This window comes from Coregonus lavaretus, assembly GCF_964263955.1.
Source record: "Coregonus lavaretus genome assembly, chromosome: 23".
NCBI lineage: Eukaryota > Metazoa > Chordata > Actinopteri > Salmoniformes > Salmonidae > Coregonus > Coregonus lavaretus.
In genome coordinates, this window is record NC_140010.1 from 47,105,385 (window position 1) to 47,125,552 (window position 20,168).

Genomic DNA, 20,168 nt, shown 5'->3' on the forward strand with positions numbered 1-20,168 from the left:
AACTTCTGACCCACTGGAATTGTGATACAGTGAATTATAAGTGAAATAATCTGTCTGTAAACAATTGTTGGACAAATGACTTGTGTCATGCACAAAGTAGATGTCCTAACCGACTTGCCAAAACTATAGTTTGTTAACAAGAAATGTGTGGATTGGTTGAAAAACAAGTTTTAATGACGCCAACCTAAGTGTATGTAAACTTCCGACTTCAACTGTATATGGCTGGAAAGGCGGATGAAGGCTGCAACTGATGCTAAATGACTTAAATGTATACAGATTACAGCTTTCAAACAGAAACCAATACCTGCAAAAAACTGGTACCTTTATATAACTTTTAGGAAAATAAAAGGGGCACCAAAAGGGGTGCACTTACGGCAACATTGTTGATGCGCATGCGGTTGAGTGTTCTCCTGTAGTAGCTGAAATCATTCTGGATGGCAGGGTTCGTCATCTGTAATAGAGGGAGCAAATGTCAACACAAAATCACTCAGAGGACAGAAGCTTAACGATTATCTTAAATGTCCCACAGTGGGGAGTTGAGGAGGGATTGTGCCAATTTGAAACCCATTTATTAGTACTTAGCCTGTCGTATTAGCCTGTCTCCTGAAATCTGATTGTCTTGATGGTTAGTTGACTATTTAAAATAGGTGTGTCCATGCTGGGCTGGAAAAAAAGTGTGACAGCAACACTTAGCTTGCTTAAAAATATATATTTCTTGTTCACAAATCCTTGCATCCTCTGTCTCGCAAACAAACATGACCGCCCTCTTGACAACACCTTAGCCAGCTGTACCAACGAAATATGTAATTTGATGGAGTGAGATTACCTATCAAACTAGAATGGGTAACTAGCAATAGGTTGGTGCTATTTATCTCCAAAACTAAAAGCTTCGCTCAACCCTAAACTTCATCTGGATCTATTATTGAATAATGTGGCTATTGAGCAAGTTGAAGAGACTAAACTACAAACTATCATGGTCAAAACATATAGACTCAATGGTTACTAAAATGGGAAGAGGTCTGTCTATGATAAGGTGTTGCTCTGCTTTCTTGACATCTCAATCAACCAGACAGGTCCTACCGGCCCTAGTTTAGACGCACCTGGACTACTGTCCAGTTGTGTGGTCATGTGCTGCAAAGAAGGACAAATTGTAGTTGGTCCAGAACAGAGCAGCACATATTGCACTTAGACGTACACGAATGTCAATGACATGCATGTCAATCTCTCAAGCAGTTGGCACAGAGTTTGGACACTCATCGGTATCACACGTGCAACCAGAGGTCTCTTCACAGTCCCCAAGTCCAGAGCAGAGGCTGGGAAACACACAATATTAAATAGAGCCATGACTACATGGAACGCTCTGCCACCCCAGGTAACTCAAGCTAGTAATAAAAACTGATTTAAAAAAACGGATAAAAGAACACATTACAGCACAACGGGGACTGTGAAGAGACACACATTTTGATATATTTTGTATTGTATTTTGAATGGTATTATGTATTGAATTATGTATTGTTATGTATATTATGTATTGTATAGTGTTATGTAATGTATATGATGTATTGTATTATGTATTGTTATGTATATTATGTATTGCATTATGTAGTGTATTATGTACTGTATTATGTATTGTATTATGTATATTATGTATTGTATTATGTAGTGTTATGTATGTTATGTATTGTATTAGGAAGTGTTATGTATATTATGTAGTTTATTATGTAGTGTTTTACGTAGTGTTATGTATATTATGTAATGAATTATGTATTGTATTATGTATTGTATTATGCCGTGTTGTGTATTATGTATTGTATTAACACAGTGTTATGTATATTATGTATTGTATTATGTAGTGTATTACGTAGTGTTATGTATATTATGTATTGTATTATGTATTCTATAATGTATTTTATTATGCAGTGTTATGTATATTATGTATTGTATTATGTATTGTATTAAGCAGTGTATTATGTAGTGTAATGTATATTATGTATTGTATTATGCAGTGCATGTATATTATGTATTGTATTATACTATGTAGTTTTATGTATATTATCTATTGTATTATGTATTGTATTATGCAGTGTTATTCATATTATGTATTGTATTATGTAAACTATTATGTATTGTATTATATGTAGTGTTAGGTACTGTATATTATGTATTGTGTATGTATATTATTTATTGTATTTATTTTATTATGCAGTGTTAGGTATATTATGTATTGTATTATGTATTGTATTATGCAGTGTTATGTATACTATGTAGTGTATTATGTATTGTATTATGTAGTGTTATGTACATTAAGTGTTGTATTATGTAGTGTATTATGTATTGTTATGTATATTACTATTGTATTATGTAGTGTTATGTACTGTATATTAAGTATTGTATTATGTATTGTATTACATAGTGCTATGTAGTGTTTGTATATTATGTATTGTATTAATTACTGTATTATGCAGTGTTATGTAAATGACATATTGTATTATGTAGTGTATGATGTAGTGTATTATGTATTGTATTATGTCATGTTATGTATATTATGTATTATATTATGTATTGTATTATGTACTGTATATTATGTATTGTATATGTATATTATGTACTGTATTATGCAGTGTTATGTATATTATGTATTGTATTATGTATATTATATTGTGTATTATGTAGTGTATTATGTAGTGTATTATGTAGTGTTATGAATATTATGTAGTGTATTATGTATTGTATTATGTAGTGTCATGTATATTACGTGCTGTATTATGTATTGTATTATGTAGTGTTATGTATATTATGTATTGTTTATGTTTTGTATTATATATTGTATTTTGTAATGTATTATGTAGTATATAATGTATTGTATTTTGTATATTATGTATTGTATTATGTAGTGTTTTGAATATTATGTATTTTATTATGTATTGTATTATGTAGTTTAAGTATTGTATTATGTATTGTATTATATAGTGTTTTGTAGTGTTTTGTATATTATGTATTATATTATTTACTGTATTATGCAGTGTTATGTAAATGACATATTGTATTATGTAGTGTATTATGTATTGTACTATGTAGTGTTATGTATAATATGTATATTATGTATTGTATTATTGTAGTGTTATGTATATTATATATTGTATTATGCAGTGTTATGTATATTATGTATTATATTATGTATTGTATTATGTAGTATATTATGTATTGTATTATTAGTAGTTTTATGTACTGTATATTATGTATTGTATATGTATATTATGTACTGTATTATGCAGTGTTATGTATATTATATTGTGTATTATGTAGTGTATTATGTAGTGTATTATGTATTGTATTATGTAGTATATTATGTAGTGTTATGTATATTATGTAGTGTATTATGTATTGTATTATGTAGTGTCATGTATATTACGTGCTGTATTGTGTATTGTATTATGTAATGTTATGTATATTATAAATTGTATTATGTAGTGTTATGTACAGTATATTCTGTATTGGATTATGTATTAGATTATATAGTGTTATGCAGTGTTATGTATAGTATGTATTGTTTATGTTTTGTATTATATATTGTATTATGCAGTGTAATGTATATGATGTATTTTATTCTGTAGTGTATTATGTAGTGTATAATGTATTGTATTTTGTATATTATGTATTGTATTATGTACTGTATTATGTAGTCTATGTATTGTATTATATGTAGTATTATGTACTGTATATTATGTATTGTATATGTATATTATATATTGTATTATATATTATATTATGTAATGTTATGTATATTATGTATTGTATTATGTATTGTAAAATGTATAGAATTATGCAGTGTTATGTATATGATGTATTGTATTATGTAGTATATAATGTATTGTATTTTGTATATTATGTATTGTATTATGTAGTGTTATGTATATTATGTAATGTATTATGTATTGTTATGTATATTAAATATTGTATTATGCAGTGTTATGTATATGATGTATTGTATTTTGTATTGTATTTTGTATATTATGTATTGTATTATGTAGTGTTTTGAATATTATGTATTTTATTATGTATTGTATTATGTTGTTTATTATGTATGGTATTATGTGTAGTGTTATGTACTGTATATTATGTATTGTATATGTAAATTATTTATTGTATTATATATTATATTATTTAGTGTATTAAGTAGTTTTATGTATATTGTGTATCGTATTATGTATTGTATTATGTAGTGTTATGTATATTATATGTTGTATTATGTAGTGTATTATGTGTAGTGTTATGTATATTATGCATTGTATTATGTAGTGTTATGTATATTATGTGTTGTATTATATAGTGTATTATGTATTGTCTTATGTAATGTAATGTATATTATGTATTGTTTTATGAAGTGTTATGTAATGTATATTATGTATTTATTATGTATTGTTTTATATAGTGTTATGTAGTGTACTACGTAGTGTTGTGTATTGTATTATGTAGTGAATTATGTATTGTATTATGTAGTATTCTATATATGATATATTGTATTATTTATTGCATTATGCAGTGTTATGTACATCTATTGTATTTTGTAGAGTATTATGTAGTGTATAATGTATTGTATTATGTATATTATGTATTGTATTATGTAGTGTTATGTATTGTATTATTATATTGTATTATGTATTGTATTGTGTATTGCAATATGTATTGTATATTGCAGTGTTATGTATATTATGTATTGCATTACATGTGTCTCCTGAGTGGCGCAGTGGTCTAAGGCACTGCATCGCAGTGCTAACTGTGCCACTAGAGATCCTGGTTCGAATCCAGGCTCTGTCGCAGCCGGCCTCGACCGTGAGACTCATGGGCGGCGCACAATTGGCCCAGCGTCGTCCAGGGTAGGGGAGGGAATGGGTCGTCCAGGGTAGGGGAGGGAATGGCCGGCAGGGATGTAGCTCAGTTGATAGAGCATGGTGTTTGCAACGCCAGGGTTGTGGGTTTGATTCCCACGGGGGGCCAGTATAAAAAAAAGATGTATTCACTAACTGTAAGTCGCTCTGGATAAGAGCGTCTGCTAAATGACGTAAATGTAATGTGTTATGTACTGTATTACTTAGTATTATGTATTGTATTATATATTATATTATGTATTGTATTACGTATCATATTATGTATTGTATTGTGCAGTGTTATATTATGTATTGTATTATGCAATGTTATGTATGTTATGTATTGTATTATGTAGTGTTATGTATATTATGAATTGTATTGTACTATGCAGTGTTATGTATATTATGTATTGTATTGTATATTGTATTATGTAGTGTTATGTATATTATGTATTGTACTGTATTGTATTATGTAGTGTTTTGTATATTATGTATTGTATTATACATAGTGTTATATAATGTATATTATGTTTTGTATATGTATATTATGTATTGTATTATGTAATGTCTATGTGTGGAAGCCAGGAGATGCTAAATGTGTTTAAATGTATAAAAAAATATATGTATTCACTAACTGTAAGTCGCTCTGGATAAGAGCGTCTGCTAAATGACTTAAATGTAAATGTATATGTAAATGTATTATGTATTGTTTTATGTAGTGTTATGCATATTATGTAGTGTTCTGTACTGTGTTTATTATCTATTGTATTATGTATTGTATTATGCAGTGTAATGTATTATATATTGTGTTATGTAGTGTATTATGTAGTGTTGTGTATTGTATTATGTAGTGAATTATGTATTGTATTATGTAGTGTTATGTATATTATGTATTGTATTATATATTATATTATGTAGTGTATTATGTATTGTATTATGTTTCATATGTATTGTATTTTGCAGTGTTATATTATGTATTGTATTATGTATTGTATTATGCAGTGTTATGTATTATGTATTGTGTTATGTAGTGTACTATGTAGTGTTGTGTATTGTATTATGTAGTGAATTAAGTATTGTATTATGTAGTATTCTATATATGATGTATTCTATTACGTATTGTATTATGCAGTGTTATGTATTGTATTATGTATTGTAATATGTAGTGTTATGAATATGATGTATTGTATTTTGCAGTGTTATGTATATTATGTATTGTATTATGTATATTATGTATTGTATTATGTTTTGTATTATGTAGTGTTATGTATTGTATTATGTATAGTATTATGCAGTTTTATGTATATTATTTACTGTATTATGTTTTGTATTATGTAGTGTATTATGTAGTGTTATGTATATTATATAGTGTATTATGTATTGTACTATGTAGTGTTATGTACTGTATATTATGTATTGTATTATGTATAGTATTATGTATTGTATTATGTATTGTATTAAGTAGTGTATTATGTAGTGTTATGTAAATTATCTAGTGTATTATGTGTTGTATTATGTAGTGTTATGTACTGTATATTATCTATTGTATTATGTAGTGTATTATGTATTGTATTATGTTTTCTATTATGTAGTGTTATGTATATTATGTATTGAATTATGCATTGTTATGTATATTATGTATTTATTATGTATTGTATTATGTAGTGTATTATGTAGTGTTATGTATATTATATATTGAATTATGTAGTGTTATCTATATTATGTATTGTATTAATATATTGTATTATGTAGACTTACGTATATTATGTATTGTATTATATTATATAGTGTTATGTCCAGTGCATTCGAAAAGTATTCAGACCTCTTGACTTTTTCCACATTTTGTTACGTTACAACCTTATTCTAAAATTGATTAAATTGTTTTTTTCCCCCATCAATCTACACACAATACCCCATAATGACAGATTTTTAGGCAAATTAATTAAAAATAAACAACTGAAATATTATATTTACATAAGTATTTAGACCCTTTACTCAGTACTTCCTTGAAGCACCTTTGGCAGCGATTACAGCCTTGAGTCTTCTTCGGTATGACGCTACAAGCTTGGCACACCTGTATTTGGGGAGTTTCCCCCATTCTTCTCTGCAGGTCCTCTCAAGCTCTGTCAGGTTGGATGGGGAGCGTTGCAGCACAGCAATTTTCAGGTCTCTCCAGAGATGTTCGATCGGGTTCAAGTCCGGGCTCTGGCTGGGCCACTCAAGGACATTCAGAGATTTGTCCCGAAGCCACTCCTGCGTTGTCTTGGCTGTGTGCTTAGGGTCGTTGTCCTGTTGGAAGGTGAACCTTCGCCCCAGTCTCAGGTCCTGAGCGCTCTGGAGCAGGTTTTCATCAAGGATCTCTCTGTACTTTACTCCATTCATTGTTACCTTGATCCTGACTAGTCTCCCAGTCCCTGCCGCTGAAAAACATCTCCACAGCATGATGCTGCCACTACCATGCTTCACCGTAGGGATGGTGCCAGGTTTCCTCCAGACGTGACGCTTGGCACTCAGGCCGAAGAGTTCAATCTTAGTTTCATTAGACCAGAGAATCTTGTTTCTCATGGTCTGAGAGTCTTTAGGTGCCTTTTGGCAAACTCCAAGCAGGCTGTCATGTGCCTTTTCCTGAGGAGTGGCTTCTGTCTGGCCACTCTACCGTAAAGGCTTGATTGGTGGAGTGCTGCAGAGATGGTTGTCCTTCTGGAAGGTTCTCCCATCTCCACAGAGGAACTCTAGAGCTCTGTCAGAGTGACCATCGGGTTCTTGGTCACCTCCCTGACCAAGGCCCTTCTCCCCCGATTGCTCAGTTTGGCCAGGCAGCCAGCTCTAGGAAGAGTCTTGGTGGTTCCAAACTTCTTCCATTGAAGAATGATGGAGGCCACTGTGTTCTTGGGGACCTTCAGTGCTGCAGAAATGTTTTGGTACCCTTCCCCAGATCTGTGCCTCAGCACAATCCTGTCTCGAAGCTCTACAGACAATTCCTTCGATCGAAGGCTTGGTTTTTGCTCTGACGTGCACTGTCAACTGTGGGACCTTATATAGACAGGTGCCTTTCCAAATCATGTCCAATCAATTGAATTTACCTCAGGTAGACTCCAATCAAGTTTTAGAAACATCTCAAGGATGATCAATAGAAAGAGGATGCACCTGAGCTCAATTTCGAGTCTCATATCAAGGGTCTGAATACTTATGTAAATAAGGTATTTCTGTTTTTATTTTTAATACATTTTCAAAAATGTATTTAAACCGGTTTTCACTTTGTCATTATGGGGTATTGTGGGTAGATTGCTGAGGATTTTTTCAAATGTAATCCATTTTAGAATAAGGCTGTAACGTAACAAAACGTGGAAAAAGTCAAGGGGTCTGAATACTTTCCGAAGACACTGTATCTTATGTATTGTATATTATGTATTTTATTTGTTGTTTTTTGTTTCCTGTTTGGACCTCAGGAAGAATAGCCACTGCCTTGGCAGCAGCTAATTGGGGGATCCTAATAAAATGCTAAATACTAATACGAACTCCATTACAAAATCATCTATGGTAGTGTCAGTTAAAGATTTGAACACCAGAGAATTAGGTTTTGGGAAGACAGTGTGGATGGGGGGAGGAGAGGGAATGTACATGTGTCCCAGCACAGCTTGCATTTAAAAAGGGATTCACTAATTACCCGTTCTTCCCCTCCAGGACAAATCCTTTCCCCTTTGAAGTGATTTTCCTGCCCTGTCAATGCCATGGTATACCTCCATGGTACCTACTGTATACACACTGCCTTTCCTCCTCGCTTTCATTTTTCCTTAACATCTCTGATTTCTTGTACTCTTTCATTCAGAATATTGTTATTTTCTCCCTGCCAAAATAATGCTATGCAGAGGAATGTGCATTTAAAAGAGGTGGAGGGTATAAGCTCAAGGGAAAACTACCCTCTCCCGCCCTCTCTCTTCCCCTTTCTTCCCATTTATAATCCTAAAGATCAAAGACAGAGAGAAAGAGTGCAACTTGAGATTGCTGAAGGGCAGAAAGGTGGGTCTCATATCCATAGCAGTGCTGTTGACAGTTCAGAAGTCTGGTACATGGGGAGGTTGGTAGAGGTGAGTGAATCTCCAGTACCTTCAGAAAGTATTCACATCCCTTGACTTTTTCCACATTGTGTTGTTACAAGGTGGGATTCAAATGGATGTAATTGTCAGTTCTTGTCAACGATTTACACAGAATGACTCTTGTAGCTCAGTTGGTAGAGCATGGCGTTTGCAACGCCAGGGTTGTGGGTTCGATTCCCACGGGGGCCAGTATGAAAAATAAAATAATGTATGCACTAACTGTATAACTGGATAAGAGCGTCTGCTAAATGACTAAAATGTAAATGTAATAGGAAGAAGATTAAGAGCCAGGTCCCTGGTGCTTATGCTAGATTGAGGGGAGTCATCACTGCAGTCCCAATATCTATGTCCATAGAAGATATTAAAGACAATGTGAAGGGAGAAAGAGTGATTGAGGCCAAAAGGTTGATCAGTAGGAAAGAGGGTCAAGGGAATGAGAGCTTATCTTATCAGTGCTGCGGTTTGAGAATGTTTTGCCAGGAAATGTACAGATAGGATTCCTTAGTTTCAATGTCAGAGAATTTGTCCCATCCCCATTGCAGTGTTTTAGATGCCAAAGAATGGGACATGTAGCTGTTCAATGTAAAGGAAGGAAAGGAACATGATTATGGTGACTGTGGGAGCAATGTGAAGGTTATGTGTTGTAATTGTGGTGGGGAAGGTTAGTTTAGCTCGGTGGAGCTCTTGTATTTTGTATCGCCGGGATATTCATCCGTGTGCTTTGTTGTTTCCAGTGCGCTGTATATTTCTGCACTGGAGTGTTTGACGCATTGCTGCGTACCGCTGTGTCAACGGAATATGTACCCACTGTTATTCTGTGATTTACCTTCCTGCGCCTGACTCCTTCATATCACATCACCACAGTTTGCGGACATCCATGATATCATAGAAGAAGAAGAAGAAGAAGAAGAAGAAGAAGAAGAAGAAGAAGAAGAAGAAGAAGAAGAAGAAGAAGAAGAAGAAGAAGAAGAAGAAGAAGAAGAAGAAGAAGAAGAAGAAGAAGAAGGGGGAAATGTTTGAAAACTTTTAAAGTAAAATACTTCAGTAATTGTGCTGTTAACCTGTTCCATTGGGTTATTTGCCTGGAAAAAGGGAATTACTGGACCTCTCACATAAGCACTTCCATTCAACACCAAGGAGTAGTGAGCGTATCTGATTGAATGTTGCATTGTTGATTGTCTCTCCTGTTCTTCCTATTGGATTATAATGTCTCTTTTTTGTGGATTTTCCTTTTTGGGGAAATAACTATTTCGAACTGAATTGAATTATTTGGATTGAAAGGACATTTTTGGGTGAACTGAATATCTTTTTGACTTTGACCATTGAACTTTAGACTATTGCATGAATTGACTATTGACTTTGATTTGATTGCTGGATATATCCAATACAAAAAAGCCTTATTGCATCAATTTTGAGTTGGTTTGGGATTTTTGTTGCTGATCTATTGCTGCTTTATCATTACTAATCAAAGCTTTATTATGATGCTTTAAAGCGGCAGTCAGCAGTAGAAACAATAACAAGGCGGGCACCCCACTCCTGGTTCGGTAAAATTGCTGAGGGATGGGGCTAGAGAAATGTAACCACTCTCAAATTCATAAGCACAGCTATGGATGCAAGGACTGACCATCCATGATATCACAATTATAGTTTTAACCATGTTTTGAGGCTATATGATGTTTGTTTACATTTTCTTTGTTTAGAAACATTGGAGTAAAATAAGTTATATTCTTCAAGGATCAGTGGGTACATATCATTCATTTTTAAGTAAAGAAATGGCTGTAGCAACTGCTTATTGCTCCTTTAAAGTAGCCAGCAGATTCCGACCCTACCGTTACGCTTGTTTACGCTGAGCTGCACTGGGATCGGAATTCAATCATGGTTAGATTAAGAGCCGGCGCAAGATATGGCTCGGAAAACGTACCTCAATCCAGGGATGAGAAATTGCGTTGTGCTCCGAATTGTCACATTATCCCAACTGTTACACCGGGAAGATTGAACGACTACTAGTTTTTCCAGAAAGCTGCCCTTTTCTTCCTAATGCTAGCTAGCAGTAGCCACAGAAGCCATAGTATAATGGTACGTCACGTTGAACAACAAAGAAGCTAATTGGCTGACACTGCCATTCCACAATGGCAGCATTGGCAACTGCTAGCTAGCATAAGGACAAAAAATAACAGTTTTCCGGATAAACTAGCAGTCTTTCAATCTTCTCGATGTATCCGTTTGGATATAAATAAAACGTGCAGTACAGTGGCATATCCCATCCCTGCATTGAGGTACGTTTTCCAAGCCATATTTTGCGCCAGCTCCGCTGTGGCTTAATCTAACCATGATTGCGTCCCAACCCCATTGCAGCTCGGTGTAAACAAACCTAAAAAGGTCAGGTCGGAATCTGCTGGCTAGCATTAAATGTGCTTTGCTTTTTGTTAGGGTTGTGCATATTTATACTTTTTCTAAATTGCAAATAGGTCTAGGGGTCAAGCTATTGCTTATAAGTGAACATGTTGAGTGGAGGGCAATGCTTCCTTGCTGTTACTTGTGTGTATTCACCAGATACTACTTAGACCGACCAAACTAACGAAAATCTGTCAATTTCAACACAAAAAAGTCCGACATCCATACATTTCTTGTTGACTAAGAGTTGTGGCAGCATTGGATGTTGTTTCAGGGAGGAGTATCATGGGGAAGGTGAAAGGCTACAAATTGCCACAATCCCTTCTCACCTCTCCAGTGTGATAACTGATATGTGGTGAGCATTCTGATGCAAACCTTCACCTTCATTTACTCTCATAATGTAAAGCTTTTTTGAGTTGAAGAAAAAGCATTTTATTATTTACTTGAAATGTTTTATTTGAAGTGAACATTTAAGATAAATAATAAGCAGATGAGTTCATTCAAATATAAAAAAATTGAAGAAGCATTATATACAGTGGGGAGAACAAGTATTTGATACACTGCCGATTTTGCAGGTTTTCCTACTTACAAAGCATGTAGAGGTCTGTAATTTTTATCATAGGTACACTTCAACTGTGAGAGACGGAATCTAAAACAAAAATCCAGAAAATCACATTGTATGATTTTTAAGTAATTAATTAGCATTTTATTGCATGACATAAGTATTTGATATATCAGAAAAGCAGAACTTAATATTTGGTACAGAAACCTTTGTTTGCAATTACAGAGATCATACATTTCCTGTAGGTCTTGACCAGGTTTGCACACACTGCAGCAGGGATTTTGTCCCACTCCTCCATACAGACCTTCTCCAGATCCTTCAGGTTTCGGGGCTGTCACTGGGCAATACGGACTTTCAGCTCCCTCCAAAGATGTTCTATTAGGTTCAGGTCTGGAGACTGGCTAGGCCACTCCAGGACCTTGAGATGCTTCTTACGGAGCCACTCCTTAGTTGCCCTGGCTGTGTGTTTCGGGTCGTTGTCATGCTGGAAGACCCAGCCACGACCCATCTTCAATGCTCTTACTGAGGGAAGGAGGTTGTTGGCCAAGATCTCGCGATACATGGCCCCATCCATCCTCCCCTCAATAAGGTGCAGTCGTCCTGTCCCCTTTGCAGAAAAGCATCCCCAAAGAATGATGTTTCCACCTCCATGCTTCACGGTTGGGATGGTGTTCTTGGGGTTGTACTCATCCTTCTTCTTCCTCCAAACACGGCGAGTGGAGTTTAGACCAAAAAGCTATATTTTTCTCTCATCAGACCACATTACCTTCTCCCATTCCTCCTCTGGATCATTGGCAAACTTCAGACGGGCCTGGACATGCGCTGGCTTGAGCAGGGGGACCTTGCGTGCGCTGCAGGATTTTAATCTATGACGGCGTAGTGTGTTACTAATGGTTTTCTTTGAGACTGTGGTCCCAGCTCTCTTCAGGTCATTGACCAGGTCCTGCCGTGTAGTTCTGGGCTGATCCCTCACCTTCCTCATGATCATTGATGCCCCACGAGGTGAGATATTGCATGGAGCCCCAGACCGAGGGTGATTGACCATCATCTTGAACTTCTTCCATTTTCTAATAATTGCGCCAACAGTTGTTGCCTTCTCACCAAGCTGCTTGCCTATTGTCCTGTAGCCCATCCCAGCCTTGTGCAGGTCTACCATTTTATCCCTGATGTCCTTACACAGCTCTCTGGTCTTGGCCATTGTGGAGAGGTTGGAGTCTGTTTGATTGAGTGTGTGGATAGGTGTCTTTTATACAGGTAACGAGTTCAAAAAGGTGCAGTTAATACAGGTAATGAGTGGAGAACAGGAGAGCTTCTTAAAGAAAAACTAACAGGTCTGTGAGAGCCGGAATTCTTACTGGTTGGTAGGTGATCAAATACTTATGTCATGCAATAAAATGCTAATTAATTACTTAAAAATCATACAATGTGATTTTCTGGATTTTTGTTTTAGATTCCGTCTCTCACAGTTGAAGTGTACCTATGATAAAAATTACAGACCTCTACATGCTTTGTAAGTAGGAAAACCTGCAAAATCGGCAGTGTTTCAAATACTTGTTCTCCCCACTGTATAATGCATATCTTGGTCATTGGAGGGGGTAGTACTACCTTGAGCTCGTCGAAGCGCAGGGTGAAATGCAGGATCTCTGCAAACTGTCTAGCCAATGCCTGCTCCTGCTCCAGATGCTGGGTGGGACTGCAGCGAGCGCTCGTCAGAGCCTTCAGCAGACCATGCAATGACCCCTCTGTATCAAAGAGATGGGGGGGATGGAAGAGGGGAAGAGAGAGAAAGAAGGGAGAAAGGAGGGAGAGGGGGAATGAATGGAGAAATAGATAATGGGGGAAAGAGAGAATGGGGAAAGGGAGAGAGAGAGAGTAAGAGAAGAAAATAGGGGGTAGAATGGAGAAATATAGAGGGGGAGAGAGGAAAATAGAGGGTAGAGAGGGAGGGAGACCAGGTGAAAGAGAGGGGAAGGTGGGAGATAGAGAAATGACATGGAGGGATTAGAATGAGCATATGCAGGTCAGATGGGATGAATGTGATCAGGATGGATGTAGCCAAGGAGGGGTAAAAAGAGGGGAAGATGCAAGTTAAATGAGAACTTGGAGAGGTGGATGAGAGATGGAGGGAGAGTGAGATGAAGAAATGGATAGAGGGATAGGCGAAAGTAAAGCTAGGACATGGAGGAGTGTAACTGGAAATTATAAATATGAGAAGGAGATAAGAAAGGATAATTATTTGTGAATGGGAGGATGGAGAAGTGAAATAAAGCTAGAGAGGGCAGGATAGTGCAAATGATGATGTCAGTGAAAGTCTTGAGTTGTCAAACCAATGTTCGAAAAAATAAGTAGGCAGTTGAACTTCATGGGAATGAACTGCAATTCAACACAATTACCATTGACCACCTACGACCATTATTCTGTTTTCTGAATTACAATGGAATTGACTCGATCCCTTTCAAAATGCTACAAAAGATTCTGACAAGATTTCATTGTCCCTATAAGATAATAATGTGAAAGAGAAAAGACTTGTTCCGAGCTGCTAGCTAGACTATAGTATTGGTCTTTGAGGAATGATGTGAATGGGCTCCCTACAATGGGCGGTACTGCATTTACCAAGCTGTCAATCATTCACTTATTTGACTCAATGACCTTATCAAGCTCATTTTGATGTAGGAAGCCAAAGGCTTCTTTTGGATAAGAGTAACAACCTTATGCAACAATGGACAGTGCAAGGTAAACCCATTGACTCAGTGGTCTCATCTGATCTGAACTGTGAAAAAAGAGGAGGGACATCAGACACTTGAGATCTGTTAATGCTTATTGCCACGTTGACTTTAGTTTGAGTCCTCTTTCGTTAGGTAGAGGAGGTTCCATTGGTCCTTTCTTTGAAATAATGTCTGATTTAGACCTGGAAACCCGTTTTGTAATAGATTTCCTATAGAAGCAATTACTTGAATTGATAAAGGACAAATGGACCCTCCTCTACCTAACAAAAGAGAACTCAGCTAAAAGTCCAGACTAAAACATAGGGTGAATTCCAGGCCTACTACATTGCAGACTATGCATTGCATGAACCAATTGTTGTTTGCCACATCATCGGCTGCAGGGTCAGGCATCATATTGCAATATCTTATCTGATATGGTTAGCTGATATGTTAAACACCTATCCAGGTGTTGTGAGATCTGGCAGGTGTCTACAATTTAGTCAGCCTGAAACGTGGCCATAATAGGACTGAAGCAGTCAAGGGCTAGGCTTTTACTTTTTAGCAATATTTTTATGTGTAACTCCAACATACTACGGCCCTAGCTACATACCTAAATTTGTTTTAACAGTCAATAACTATGAAAAGCCCCCACCAAATGTAGTGCCTCGTATGAGGATCGTAAACGAGACAAACAACCCATTTATCGGGACCTCTACATTTGTATGCCCCTGTGTCAGGGGCGGCATGTAGCTTAGTGGTTAAGAGCGTTGTGCCAGTACCCGAAAGGTTGTTGGTTCTAATCCCCGAGACTAGGTGAAAAATCTGTCGATGTGCCCTTGGATAAGAGCGTCTGCTAAATGATTAAAATGTAAATGTGTCGGCACTGGCATTGCAACACAAAGTTCTGGAACTCTTGTGAGAGTCTAGCTCCGAGATCCCACTCATCTGCGTCGTGGCTTGATCTCCAGAGAGTCACGGCGTTTAGACGTGATCAGACCGTGTGTCACAGCTAATTAGGTCATGGCCTAGTTCTTCAACGTGAGTGTAACCCCTTTCTTTCAAGCAATAAGACTGGGGCTGGGATTCAACAGAGCAGTGCAATGGACAGCCGACAATGCACCTTTTTAGGGCTGACCCCATTTAGTCGACTGGTTGATTGATTGGTCAATAGGCTGTTCATGTATCCAAAAAAAAGAGGTCGCAAATTGATATTTTTTTCATAGCGCACGAGACACCTGCCTGATTTGTGCCAGTCTCAGTGGACCCACTGTGGACGCCGCGGGGATGGCGCTGTCTGCGGTAGTGCACTTGATTCCGCTGCGGTGAGACAAAGCCCTCCCTCCAGACTGACCATCAGATGAATGGTGAGAGACAGCTCTCCCTCCAGACTGACCATCAGATGAATGGTGAGAGAGCCCTACCTCCAGACTGACCATCAGATGAATGGTGAGAGAGCCCTACCTCCAGACTGACCATCAGATGAATGGTGAGAGAGCCCTACCTCCAGACTGACCATCAGATGAATGGTGAGAGACAGCCCTCCCTCCAGACTGACCATCAGATGGATGGTGAGAGACAGCCCTCCCTCCAGACTGACCATCAGATGGATGGTGAGAGACAGCCCTCCCTCCAGACTGACCATCCATCTGTAAATTTCGATGAAACATGGTGAAGCCCCAAAATTGCCTACCCTGGAAGCCTGTGTTTCAGACATAAGGAAGTGGATGGCAGTAAATGTTTCACTTTTAAACTCGGACAAAACAGAGATGCTAGTTCTAGGTCCCAAGAAACAAAGAGATCTTCTGTTGGATCTGACAATTAAACTTGATGTTTGTACAGTCGTCAAAAAAAACAACTGTGAAGGACCTCGGCGTTACTCTGGACCCTGATCTCTCTTTTGACGACCATATCAAGAATATTTCAAGTACAGCTTTTTCCCATCTTTGTAACATTGCAAAAAATCTGAAACGTTTTGTCCAGGAATGATGCAGAAAAGCTAATCCATGCTTTTGTCACTTCTAGATTAGACTACTGCAATGCTCTACTCTGCGGCTACCCGGATAAAGCACTAAATCAACTTCAGTTAGTGCTAAACACAGCTGCTAGAATCTTGACTAGAACCAAAACATTTATTCATATTACTCCAGTGCTAGCCTTTCTACACTGGCTTCCTGTTAAGGCTAGGGCTGATTTCAAAGTTTTACTGCTAACCTACAAAGCATTACATGGGCTTGCTCCTACCTATCTCTCCGATTTGGTCCTGCCGTACATACCTACACGTACGCTACGGTCACAAGACGCAGGCCTCCTTATTGCCCCTAGAATTACTAAGCAAACAGCTGGAGGCAGGGCTTACTCCTATAGAGCTCCATTTTTATGGAATGGTCTGCCTATCCATGTGTGAGACGCAGACTCGGTCTCAACCTTTAAGTCTTTACTGAAAACTCATCTCTTCTGTAGGTCCTATGATTAAGTGTAGTCTGGCCCAGGGGTGCGAATGTGAACGGAAAGGCACTGGTGTGACAAACCACCCTTGCTGTCACTGCCTGGCAGGTTCCTGTCTCTCCATTGGGATTCTCTGCCTCTGACCCTATTACGGGGGCTGAGTCACTGGCTTACTGGTGCTTTCCATGCCGTCCCTAGGAGGGGTGCGTCACTTGAGTGGGTTGAGTCACTGACGTGATCTTCCTGTCCGGTTTGTCGCCCCCTCTGGCTCTTGCAGTGGAGGAGATCTTCGTGGGCTATACTCAGCCTTGTCTCAGGGTAGTAGGTTGGTGGTCTGTTGATATCCCTCTGGTGGTGTGGGGGCTGTGCTTTGCCAAAGTGGGTGGGTTTATATCCTGCCTGGTTGGCCCTGTCCGGGGGTATCGTCGGACGGGGCCACAGTGTCTCCCGACCCCCCCTGTCGCAGCCTCCAGTATCTATGCTGCAATAGTCTATGTGCCGGGGGCCTAGGGTCAGTCTGTTATATCTGGTGTTATTCTCCTGTCTTATACAGTGTCCTGTGTGAATTCGAGTATGCTCCCTCTAATACTCTCTCTCTCCCTCTCTCCCTCCCCTCCTGGAAGACCTGAGCCCTAGGACCATGCCTCAGGACTACCTGGCCTGATGACTCCTTGCTGCCCCAGTCCACCTGGTCGTGCTGCTGCTCCAGTTTCAACTCCTCTGCCTGCAGCTATGGAACCCTGACCTGTTCGCCGGACGTGCTACCTTGTCCCAGACCTGCTGTTTTCAACTCTCTCTCTCGACTACACCTGCTATTTCAACCTCTAAATGCCCGGCTGTGAAAAGCCAAGTGACATTTACTCCTGATATACTGACCTGTTGCAACCTCCACAACGATTGTGATTATTATTTGACCCTGCTGGTCATCTATGAATGTTCTTGGAGAAAAATCTGGCCTTAATGGCCATGTACCGTCTCCCGAATGGCGCAGTGGTCTAAGGCACTGCATCGCAGTGCTAGCTGTGCCACTAGAGATCCTGGTTCGAATCCAGGCTCTGACGTAGCCGGCCGCGACCGGGAGACCCATGGGGCGGCGCACAATTGGCCCAGCGTCGTCCATGGTAGGGGAGGGAATGGTCGGCAGGGGATGTAGCTCAGTTGGTAGAGCATGGCGTTTGCAACGCCAGGGTTCTGGGTTCGATTCCCACGGGGGGGTATGATTTTTTTAAAAATAATAATAATAATAAAAAACAATAATGTACAGTTAGTGACACTCACTAACTGTAAGTCGCTCTGGATAAGAGCGTCTGCTAAATGACGTAAATGTAATAATTCTCCACCCGGCACAGCCAGAAGGGGACTGGCCACCCCTCAGAGCCTGGTTCCTCTCTAGGTTCCTTCCTAGGTTTCTGCCTTTCTAAGGAGTTTTTCCTAGCCACTGTGCTTCTACATCTGCATTGCTTACTGTTTGGGGTTTTAGGCTGGGTTTTCTGTATAGCACTTTGTGACATCTGCTGATGTAAAAAGGGCTTTATAAATACATTTGATTGATTGATTGACAGCCCTCCCTCCAGACTGACCATCATATGGATGGTGAGAGACAGCCCTCCCTCCCGACCATCTGATGCAGATCATATGGAAAAATACAAGTTTAAAAATGTAGACCAATCGATTGGTTGAAAGAACAGACGACTCTCGGTCGACCAAGATTTGTTTTTGTCGGGACAAATCCTGAAATGCACTTCAAAGACGAGCTGTTTGTTTCGACTCCTTACATCTAAGGGGGTTCTGTTTTAGATATGTGTTTAGATGGGAATTATGCTATAATATAGTATATTTTTATTTACAGTACCCCAGTTGCAGCAAAATAATAATGAAAAGGTACAGTTGAAGTCGGAAGTTTACATACACTTAGGTTGGAGTCATTAAAACTCGTTTTTTAACCACTCCGCAAATTTCTTGTTAACAAACTATAGTTTTGGCAAGTCGGTTAGGACATCTACTTTGTGCATGACACAAGTCATTTTTGCAACAATTGTTTACAGACAGATAATTTCACTTATAATTCACTGTATCACAATTCCAGTGGGTCAGAAGTTTACATACACTAAGTTGACTATGCCTTTAAACAGCTTGGAAAATTCCAGAAAATTATGTCATGGCTTTAGAAGCTTCTGATAGGCTAATTGACTTCATTTGAGTCAATTGGAGGTATACCTGTGGATGTATTTCAAGGCCTACCTTCAAACTCAGTGACTCTTTGCTTGACATCATGGGAAAATCAAAAGAAATCAGCCAAGACCTCAGAAAAATAATTGTAGACCTCCACAAGTCTTGTTCATCCTTGGGAGCAATTTCCAAACGCCTGAAGGTACCACGTTCATCTGTACAAATAATAGTACGCAAGTATAAACACCATGGGACCACGCAGCCGTCATACCGCTCAGGAAGGAGACGCGTTCTGTCTCCTAAAGATGAACGTACTTTGGTGCGAAAAGTGCAAATCAATCCCAGAACAACAGCAAAGGACCTTGTGAAGATGCTGGAGGAAACAGGTACAAAAGTATCTATATCCAGAGTAAAACGAGTCCTATATCGACATAACCTGAAAGGCCGCTCAGCAAGGAAGAAGCCACTGCTCCAAAACCGCCATAAAAAAGCCAGACTACGGTTTGCAACTGCACATGGGGACAAAGATCATACTTTTTGGAGAAATGTCCTCTGGTCTGATGAAACAAAAATAGAACTGTTTGGCCATAATGACCATCGTTATGTTTGGAGGAAAAAGGGGTGGCTTGCAAGCTGAAGAACACCATCCCAACCGTGAAGCATGGGGGTGGCAGCATCATGCTGTGGGGGTGCTTTGCTGCAGGAGGGACTGGTGCACTTCACAAAATAGATGGCATCATGAGGAAGGAAAATTATGTGTATATATTGAAGCAACATCTCAAGATATCAGTCAGGAAGTTAAAGCTTGGTCGCAAACGGGTCTTCCAAATGGACAATGACCCCAAGCATACTTCCAAAGTTGTGGCAAAATTGCTTAAGGACAACAAAGTCAAGATATTGGAGTGGCCATCACAAAGCCCTGATCTCA

The 20,168-nt window shown here is 38.3% G+C and overlaps 1 protein-coding gene across 1 annotated transcript in view; it reads right to left on the reverse strand.

Moving 5' to 3' along the window:
- fam49ba (family with sequence similarity 49 member Ba) overlaps positions 1-20,168 on the reverse strand; it is a 75,231-nt gene that overhangs the window by 5,782 nt on the left and 49,281 nt on the right. The window contains exons 5-6 of the mRNA XM_084139940.1: positions 13,527-13,663; positions 374-451 (exon numbers count right to left, since the gene is read on the reverse strand). Coding sequence (XP_083996066.1) covers positions 374-451; positions 13,527-13,663 — 215 coding nt within the window. The remainder of the gene's footprint in view (positions 1-373; positions 452-13,526; positions 13,664-20,168) is intronic.